Source organism: Cricetulus griseus, chromosome 3, assembly GCF_003668045.3.
Source record: "Cricetulus griseus strain 17A/GY chromosome 3, alternate assembly CriGri-PICRH-1.0, whole genome shotgun sequence".
Taxonomy (NCBI): Eukaryota; Metazoa; Chordata; class Mammalia; order Rodentia; family Cricetidae; genus Cricetulus; species Cricetulus griseus.
The window spans coordinates 275,558,393-275,568,504 of NC_048596.1; the positions used below are offsets into that span (position 1 = coordinate 275,558,393).

A 10,112-nucleotide genomic window follows, 5' to 3' on the forward strand; every position below is an offset into this window, starting at 1 on the left:
AGCCGGAAATCTTTGTCTGTAGCACACAGAAACTGTGTGTTAATTATATGGTTGATAGGGTACACTACACATGTCTAAGATTGAGATAGATTTCTCAGACTTCTTTGAAGGCATAGTTTAGCTTACTAAGAAATTTATATTAAATTTATAATTAACATGTATACATAATTAACAGTATTAGATCCCTTTAAGTTATGTATTTTTATGTTACAACCTCATGTTATTTTAATTTCATTTGTTTCATTTTGGTATCAATACAGGTTTTACAAAATACATACTGTTAAAAATCAAGGTACCATTATAGAGGTGTGTGTCATTGTACTTACAAAATTTTTAGCATCTCGTGATTCAGTAAACAACTTTGATTTCTAGAGTACTTTAAATTCATTTTTAGATTAACTTGGAAGATAACTGGCATTATGTTAAAATATAGTAATACTAATTCATAAAGTTACAGCAAATAGAAAACGCTGTGATTATTGGTTGAATGCACAGTGTGAGTAAAGAGGTAAGTTTGCAGGGTGTGTTTGGAAGTCAGTGTTTATTGACCTGCTGCTGTTGATCTGAGAGGTGCCCTTTGCACGTGTGACCCTGTCATTTAACTGTTAACACTGGTGACACCCTTCACCAGCTTGTCCTTAGGATGCAGGTGTGGTCTTAGAAGCTGCCTGGGCACCGGCTTCATTCCAGCCAGTGGACCTTCCGGCCTTCTCTGTTCCTGCCCTGCACTCTGCTGCACAGGCACCTCCCCCTCTGCGCTCCCTCAGATCTGTCCCCTGGGGCACCTCCCAGGGGAAGTCGCCCTTGACACCTTCACAGCTCCTGGGTAAGACCCTTGCTCATGTCCTGAGTATTTTGCTCTTCTTTGTAGCGCCCATGGCTATGCTATGTATGATCTGCTGGTCTCATTATGACCTATTTACTTCGCTGTACTGTAAACACCAGTACAAGATCACAGTTTGAAACAGTTTGGAAAGTAGACTGCCCCTTACTCATGCATTCTCACGGGGGCTCTGTAAAGCAGGCGTCTCACATTCAAGTGTCCTCATCTACTAAGCAGCTCGGTTGCACTGCAGTTTGTAACAGTTTGGAAAGTAGACTGTCCTTACTCATGCATTCTCACGGGGGCTCTGTAAAGCAGGCGTCTCACATTCAATTGTGTGTCCCTCACTCTTAGAACTGTCCTGGGTAACAACAAGAATAAAACCTTTCTTGAAGACAGAGTTCTTAGCATTGCAGATCATATCATTTATACCTTAAGATCCAGAAAGGTATGCCATAATTTAAAACTTGAAATCTAGTCAGGGCAGCAGCACTGCAGGCATAAGAGAAACGGCTTCAGTGCGATGGAGCTGGGGTCAGGGGAATGGAAATGCTGAGTAGATAAGCCTGCGGCCTCACTCGCTGTGCCTTAGCGAGGCAATGCTCTGCACACCTGCACAGCAGGGTGACCGAGTGCCAGGGGTGTGCACACCTGTACAGCAGGGTGACCGAGTGCCAGGGGTGTGCACACCTGCACAGAAAGGTGACCGAGTGCCAAGGGTGTGCACACCTGCACAGCAGGGTGACCGAGTGCCAGGGGTGTGCACACCTGTACAGCAAGGTGACCGAGTGTCACTGATGTTTGCCCTAGAGGGGAAGGCAGCAGAACAGAGGGATTAGAGAAGATCCACCAAGGGATGGTCCTCCCTACAGCCTGGTTGCACCAGAAAAGGAAGACCGCTCTAAGGAGTGTGAGATGTTCTGCTCTAAGTAGAGCTTTTTAGTGGCTCCTGTGGGAACCTCATGACTTAAACACCGTAATGCGTCACAGTGATCTAAGGTGATCCATGTCCACTCCCCTGGTCAGTAACCTCCTGAGCTAGTGAAAGGAAGGGAAAATACTTTAAAGACAGCCGAGAAAAGAAAATGCTGTTTCCCTAATGCCTCCCCTAATGGGAGCATCTCCATGTCCTTTGGAAGTCTGTGAGCTCTGCTTTACCTCTTCCAGAGGACCTGGTGGTGGGAGCATCTCCATGTCCTTTGGAAGTCTGTGAGCTCTGCTTTGCCTCTTCCAGAGGACCTGGATAGATAAGTGCATTTCTTATAGATGTGTCATAAACTTTAATTTTTGAAAGCATTTTAGTCCTATTGGCATGTCTGTTCATGTTAAAAATGTTTGTGTTTGTTGGAGGATTCTTGGAACTTGCTGATAATTTTGTGGGTAAAAAGAAATGGAGAGGATGGAGAGAAGGGCCCTTCTGTACACCACACTGAAGAGACAAAGACTGAACCGTCACTTTTTTCCGTCCTTTTCCTTCCTGTGATCCCTTCAGGCCTCTTTGTCTTTGTGCACAGTATCGGGGGATGAGTCAGGAGGATGGCTAGATTTTAAGTGCATCTGCATTGCTCTTGTCCCCTAAGTGTGACAAATGTCCTCTTAAAAGATGTAAGAGTTCACCCTTCTGTGGACCTAACCTCTTAAATTGGCTGTTGACCTTGCTGTCCCATTAAATTAATTTTCTACAACTAACTAAAAGCATTTTCAAAATAAAAATCCTTTTATTCCTATTACCTTATAGTTATTGAACCTGATAATGTCTGGCACCACAGTTCTAAGGTGTATATATAGTAACTTTTATGAAGTTATTATAGTATTCTCTTTTTGTCTTTTGAACTTCAAATCAGAACCTAGGATTGGCTCTAGTGTAATTCACTAGAGGGCGCTGGATTCTAGGTCTTCCTAAGAAAGATGTTCTTTGTCTGGAGTTTGCAATTCTATAAAATGCATGGCAGGCAGAAGGTAGTGCTCTTGCGCTGCCCAGTGGACATCCTCCTTCCCTGCCTCAGACAACCAGCTTGTTTTGAAAATGCTAGCCACATCTAACTGTGTTTCACCTCCGAAGCACCAACCCAGAATGCTGTATTTGGAAGGCTGAGCCCAAACTTTATTGTTTCAGTTGCCTTCAGAGCCTGCGTAGCACCTCCTTCTGTTTCTTCAGCAGGAGTTCGATGCTTATCTATTAAAAGCAAATGTAATCCCTGGAAACAATACAAAGTTATTGGACGCCATTGAACATTACAGAAGGCCATCGGAATGGATACTAACGCATAATTTTGTAATCAAAATTAAAATTTTGGGGGGATATGATATGAAACTGGGTTTTTCTGTGTAGCTTTGGAGTCTGTCCTGGAACTTTCTCAGTAGACCAGGCTGGCCTCAAACTCACAGAGATCCACCTGCCTCTGCCTCCCGAGTGCTGGGATTAAAGGCGTGCACCACATCCTGACAAAAACTTAAATCTTGTGTTTTTTTTTTTTCTTTTAAGATTTATTTGTTATGTATACAATGTTCTGTCTGCATGTATGCCTGCAGGCCAGAAGAGGGCACCAGATCTCATAACAGATGGTTGTGAGCCACCATGTGGTTGCTCGTAATTGAATTCAGAACCTCTGGAAGAGCAGCCAGTGCTCTAACCTCTGAGCCATCTCTCCAGCCCCTATAACTTAAATCTTAACATATTGTAACGTGATAGATGATGATAGGAGCCTGCATATAAAAAAGTGCTGGCTACAACATGGGTCCTTACATGTCTGAGAAACGTCACTAACCCTTCTAGCCACCTACATACATGTCTGTCCAGTGCCTCTGTGACACACTATTCATTCATAAATACTCATGTGTCACCCTTGTGGCTGCACAACTGTACCACTGCAGTGACTGAAATGTGTGTGGCTCTGCTCTCCCTAGCCCTGGGCTAATTAAGCCATTATTCCCCTCCCTCTCTCCCTCCCTTCTTTCTTTCAATTATCACCAGTATGTGTTCTTGGAAGTGTTGTTATTTTGTTTTGGCCTTATAAAAAGAGCCTCCCACTTTATGTGAATTTTTTTTTACCTTTCTTAAATTACTGTTTATTTCTGTCATATGTGCATCTTGTTATATTCAACTGAGCTTCATTTATTATGATTTCTGTATGATATTTGTCTCTGTAATTACAACCTGGTCTTTAAAATCCGTCACTGTCAATGGGTATTTGGATTGTCCCTGGTTTTACTATGACAAGTAGTGTTGTCATGAACATTATTATGCCTAGAAATACAAATGGGGTCATTTCTCCAGTAATAAAGGTCAATTAATCATCTTTTCCTTTAACATAGCTATGAACCAGGAGGGAATCATTCTCCATTTCAAAAGGACTTAAGCAAAATTCTATGCGTGAAGTTTCCAGATGGTTATTCCAGTTTAGTTGTTCCTTATTGACCAAGTTAGAGCCAGAACTTACCTGTTCCTTTGCACATTTACTTAGTTTTGCTTCTCCTAGTGCTTCCTGTGCGAGCATTAAGAAGGAATGACGTGTAGTATGTTGAGTAATTGTATACACATTGATGTATGGCGCTGCTGGATGAGGCCGCCTGATCTAGTTCCCGGGACACTTCAGCTAAGGGTAGTTCTCTTTCTCATCCTCACACTCCCTGTGTGTATGCAGCCTCACTGAGACCTAGCCTTCTTCTTGAGGATGCCACCATCACTTTCCTAGGAAACCTGTCCCTCTTGAGGAACATGAAAGAGTGTGGATAGAAAGACCAGCAACCTTAGCCCTGTGAACAGCTGTCCCTCCAGCCAGCCTGACAAAGGTAAGGGCCTTGCTGAGAACTCATCATTTTGTGCAAAACAAAACAAAACAAAACAAAACAAAACAAAAAACCCTCCGTTTCCTAGCCTCACTTTATAAAGGAAATGGGCCAAGTCTTGAGAGCAATTCTTCATTTTCATGTTATAGGAAGACCTTCAAACTCTTTGTCCCTTTCAGGCCAAGAAGTGGCTAGTTCAGAGGTCTCAGAAGTAGTGTGGACATGTTGGAATTCACTTGTTTATTTCAGTCAGCAGGACTTAAAACTTTACAATACAAAACACCCTCGTCCTCTGGGTGGCAGGAAGTTAGGGTGATGATGAGTTGGAATGGGGGTTTTGCATTTGATTGTGCCTCTGTTGGGATACACATTTCTTCAGGAGCACATATGTTCCGAGTTCCATTATGAACGGAACGTGGTGTTCATGGTCTTCGCTTACAGATACGTGGTGGGATCACTGGAGTCACAGTTTTCAATGTGCACGTGTGACTGTATGCCAGGGTAAACTTTCTGCAGAGGCAGCAGGGTGCCCAGTTTCTCTCCCTTTTTGATTGAACCTTTATACTTAATTGGCTTAATGTAGAACATTTTGACACAGAAACCTAGAAGAAAATGAAGATATTATTTGGACACCTGTAACTCTGAATCAGAAACCTAAAACACAGGGCTGGGGAGATAAGTTAGTTGGTGAAGTGCTTGCCTTCTAGGCCTGGGGACCTGGGTTGTATTCCTAGAACCCATGAAAAAAAAGCTGAGAGTTTGGCAATGTTCTTGTAATCTCTGCCCTGGAGAGGTGGAAACAGATGTGTGTTCCTGATGTTGTACTCCCTGGCCAGCCTAGCCTACTGGCCAAGCACACACACACACACACACACACACACACACACACACACACACACACACTCATGCACAATGTGTACACACACACACACACACACTCACACACACGCACACACACACTCATGCACAATGTGTACACACACACACACACACACGCACGCACACACACACTCATGCACAATGTGTACACACACACACACACACACTCACACACACGCACACACACACTCATGCACAATGTGTACACACACACACACACGCACGCACGCACACACACACTCATGCACAATGTGTACACACACACACACACACACGCACACACACACACACACACACTCATGCACAATGTGTACACACACATACACACACTCATGCACAATGTGTACACACACACACACACACACACACACACACACAGGCATGCATGCACGCACACAGTGTCCCAGCTGTATATTCTCACCTCTTCCAGATAGTCGAATGCCATTGTTGATGGCATTTTTGTTCCTGTAGGGTTTCTCCTGGCCCACTATCATCCCAGTGAATGGTGCATACACAACAGACCCATCTGAGCACAGGACGTCCACGCCTGGGTGATGCCTGTGGGTTCTAGAATATAAGTGAGAGCCATCAGGCTAAGGGAAACTCATTCCCGGGATTCTGTTCTTCCTGCACAGCTCCTAGCCTTGGGCATCAAAACTTGAAACAGCCAGAAGATATTACAGTGCCTGGGATATTTACTCTGTTACCTCTCTGCCTATGAGTACTAATGGCCATATTGCAAAGAGTAATTAATTTCAAATCATATTTGCTTCACAGTAAGCCTTAAATATTATATAGTATTTTGAAAAAAAATGAGACCGGGTGTACAAATATATTTCATAGCCATCTGAATCTTGACTCCTTCAAGGCCTTTTATTATTTTTCAGTGTTGGGAATCAAACCCAGGGCCTTGTGGGTACTAGGCAAGTACTGTACCACTCAGCTACACACCCCATTCCTCTAAAAAACCAGTTAAAAAGAGTTACTGTTTTAATGGAACCTATTGTATAAATACCATGTGTTCCCCAGGTCATATTTTTTTCCTCACAATAAAGATACTTGTAAACTTCATTTGGTGTAAGAACTGCTTTAACACAGGGGACCTCCCAGGCTTGTCAAACCACATGGAGCACAAACAAAAGCATCGTGTATAGTGAGGCGTCTTGAGTTTGTCTCTACCACCTGGCGATTGTGGCTTCTCACTGCTTTCACTGCCTGTTCCTCCCAGACTTTCCCCCTTCTGGCGAGCCCTAGTGAGCAATCAGATTCACAAGAATGTGACCATTAGAATTATGTGTAAGACAACATTGATCAGGTCCCATGGGATGAGTCTAGAAGTCACTGTGTAAGTCAAACGTACAAACTTTTGAGTGTGCGCTCATTTTGAAGTCATTCTTCCTGTTTGCCATCTCTCAGTCCTGTCTGGAGCATTTGACATGTCTTTGTAATTAGTTCTGTGTTCGTGCTCCACCTTGGCTAGGATGGAGGTCAGTGGTAGGGTTAGATGTATGGCTGCTTTGTCTGCAGTGTGCGTGTTATTGGAAGCCCAGAACTGTGACCCTCGTCTAGAGGGATCTAGAGGTTCTTGCCTGCTTAGGGTTAGTCTCTAGTGTTAAAGCTTGGTCAGTAACAGCATGGAGGATGCAAAAGGAATCCAAAAGGGTGAATTCAAGTGTAGCCTTCACCGTCTCCAACGCTGCTGGATGATCAGTGCAAACCCCTTATGTTTAAAATTCCATAGAATAGTTTGGGTTTTTCCACACTGGAAAGTCAGGTGTGGAGAATTTGAGAAGGAAAACATTTTGATTCCCTTTCCTTTCACTTATTTCCTGCCTCGTCTCCAGTACAGACCCCATCCTTGAAGCAGAATCCTGGAGGTTGCTCCAAATGTGGTCCTACTTGCACGTATCCCTGGGTTCCAGTCTGTCAGAGGCAGGTCATTGTGAGCCCTCTAGGAAACATAGGACAAAGACAATACGAAGAGAGGAGAGGAACCAACTGTTTGCACAAACAGGGTGCAGCTGTTTGTGACCCCTCATACCTTTGAGCAGAGTACTGTCCGCAGCCATAGCTGTCACATGTCCGGATCTCATTGGAAGATTTGCTGGCACATATGTTAGCCCATGGTCCTGCCAGAGCTGCAGAGGAGATATGTGAGAGCCATGGCATCTCCAGCCCGAGTCTCCCTTGTCCATCTCCCCAGGATGTAGGGTCTATTGCCCCTCCTTTTGGGAGTTTATAGGTAAATTTTTCCTCAGGACAGCTGATTCAGATGTAAAACTTAACCTCCTTGCTATATAATTCCCTTCTGTGGCATATAAAATACTTATTTATAAGCACTACCCCCTCGTCTCACTATGCCAAATCATTCATGGCATAAATTGTGCTTTTCAGTTTTTCTTTGCTTGTTAGCAGTCCTGGGAAACACTATGGTTAAGGAAAAGTAAACAGCATAGCTTAAAAACAAACTTTAGGAACTGCACAATAACTTTGAAATGTTGCTTTATAATCAGATCTAAGAATGGCATCCAAGCAAATGTTTGACTCACAGGCGAAGCATACTCTAGGCTTGCCAGCTTTATGGGGCATGAACTAAATCTCCTATCTGCATAAAAGTGGGGATTTGAGAAGTAGTCTAAAGTGATCAACCACAGGTAGCCTAAAGTAAGGTCAAAAGGAGGCTGGGAAGGGAATGGAGATGATTATATGAAGGCTATAAGAGTAAATATGTTGAGAGACACCTGTCTCTCCAGCATATTTTATGCAAACTTTAAGTGCAACTTACCCCTTTAATATTATAAGTAGTATCAATTGAATTGAATTCCCTGATTCTCAATGTTAATATTCACAGAGGTACCGTTAGCAATTTTAGCCTCTCATTTTGAAGTGAAAATAGGAGCCTGCTAATTTGATGGTTGGTTTCATTTCAAGATATTTTACTCTTCACTAATATGAATGCTGTGAAGAAAAGCTACCGAATATGGCCATTCATCTTATCCTTTATGTAACTTAAACTATGAGTCTCAAAAGCCTTCTACCATAGATCCAAGCTTCGAATAAATCCTTGAGCAAGCTCTAACAGCATGGCTCTGGAGCCAGCCTTCATCCTGGACAACTGAGGCATCTAGTGGACCGTTTATTAGTAATCTGTTTTTCTCACCTACTGTGAGCATCAAGTGGACTTTCTCTTCATCCCAATCCAGGCTTGTATCAGAATTTCCCACATCCAATTCATTCACCTCTTACCTGAGATTTTATCTTCTATGGTTTTTTGGGGGTGGGGTGGGGGGCAGTGGTGTTAACTGATTAAATTCCAGGCCAGGTCAGCAAACACCTTTAATCCCAGCACTTGGGAGGCAGAGTGAGTTCCAGGACAGCTAGGCTACACAGAGAAATACTGTCTCAAAAACCAAATAAATTAATTGCAGGCCAGGAATGGGGAAGGCTTGTCTGAGAGTCTTCTTACACCAACATTTGTTTGCATTTCCCTCACTGAAGACTCAGACATCAGGAAGAGATGGTGAAGAATTTCCCACTGCCCTGCCCGATGCACGTTTTCTCACCTACCGAAACTTTATGTTATTCATATCAAGTTTTATGTTGCAATCTTGTTATCATTGACTTTAAGTCTACCCCTAAGATCGGGGTAAATCAGGTATAATTTTTTAATTAATCAGGATTCTGGCATTCAACTTACCAGTGGAAATCAAAGTTGCTGAAATGAAGACTGTTGTGGAAAACATCTGGATTTGCTTCCTGCCTCTTCCTCTGACTAGAATTGCTCCGTACACACACTATTCAAGTCTGAGTTAATATTCTCCAGTAAGCTAGCTTTAGAATCCTGTGTTTCTCCTAGATTTAATGTGAGACGCAGAAAACAAAATGAGGCAAGTTAAACTGTAACGTGCCATGGAGAGCTGTCTGGTTGCTCAGAGGCCTCTGTACAAGCCTTTGATCTGGGGAGACAGCCAGTGTTGTTGGGAATCCTGACTACATATTAACAGGAATGACAACACTGGATGCAGACTGGTGTCCTTTGATTGGGGCTAGAGGGAGCATGTATGTGTGGATGGGGCTTAGTTAGTACTGTCTGACGGAGACCTTTCCATGGATAATGCTTGCTTTAGTAGAGAATTGACTAGAAATAATGGGTTTTTTTTTGTCACTTCAGTTAGATCTCATCTATATAAAATTTTAGATAATTTTAACATTTTGATAAAATTATGTTTATTTCTTTTGAGCATGTGATTTTAAATGTTTATGATAGTGGAAATTAATACCAAAAGCTTAAATGAAGACAGATATATATATATATATGTGTGTGTGTGTGTGTGTGTGTGTGTGTGTGTGTGTGTGTGTATAGTTAGATTCTAAATATAGTATTGAATAAAAAGCACTTCTAGAATTATGTATTGTATAGTGTAGTATAGTATGTCATTTCATTAAATTCCCTAAACAAACGTGCTACTCTTCATGAATGCTGCCTTCTAATAAGGATGCAAAAGCATGGAGCACAGACTGGGCTTCATTTTTTTTTGTACTTACATTTTCTGAATTGAGATTTTCATATACAAACCACCAGCTCCTTGATATCCTTATTAGACAAGGACATGGACTTTTC

General features: G+C 42.6%; 1 protein-coding gene across 1 annotated transcript; it reads right to left on the reverse strand.

Annotated features, from left to right (window-relative positions):
- Nucleotides 1-5,047: 5,047 nt before the first annotated feature.
- Lect2 (leukocyte cell derived chemotaxin 2) lies at nt 5,048-9,234 on the reverse strand. Its single transcript, XM_027409741.2, has 4 exons — nt 9,189-9,234; nt 7,533-7,629; nt 5,913-6,058; nt 5,048-5,214 (listed from the first exon to the last, which is right to left on the reverse strand). Exons 1-4 carry the CDS (start codon nt 9,232-9,234, stop codon nt 5,048-5,050), a joined length of 456 nt encoding a protein of 151 aa, XP_027265542.1.
- Nucleotides 9,235-10,112: the final 878 nt, after the last annotated feature.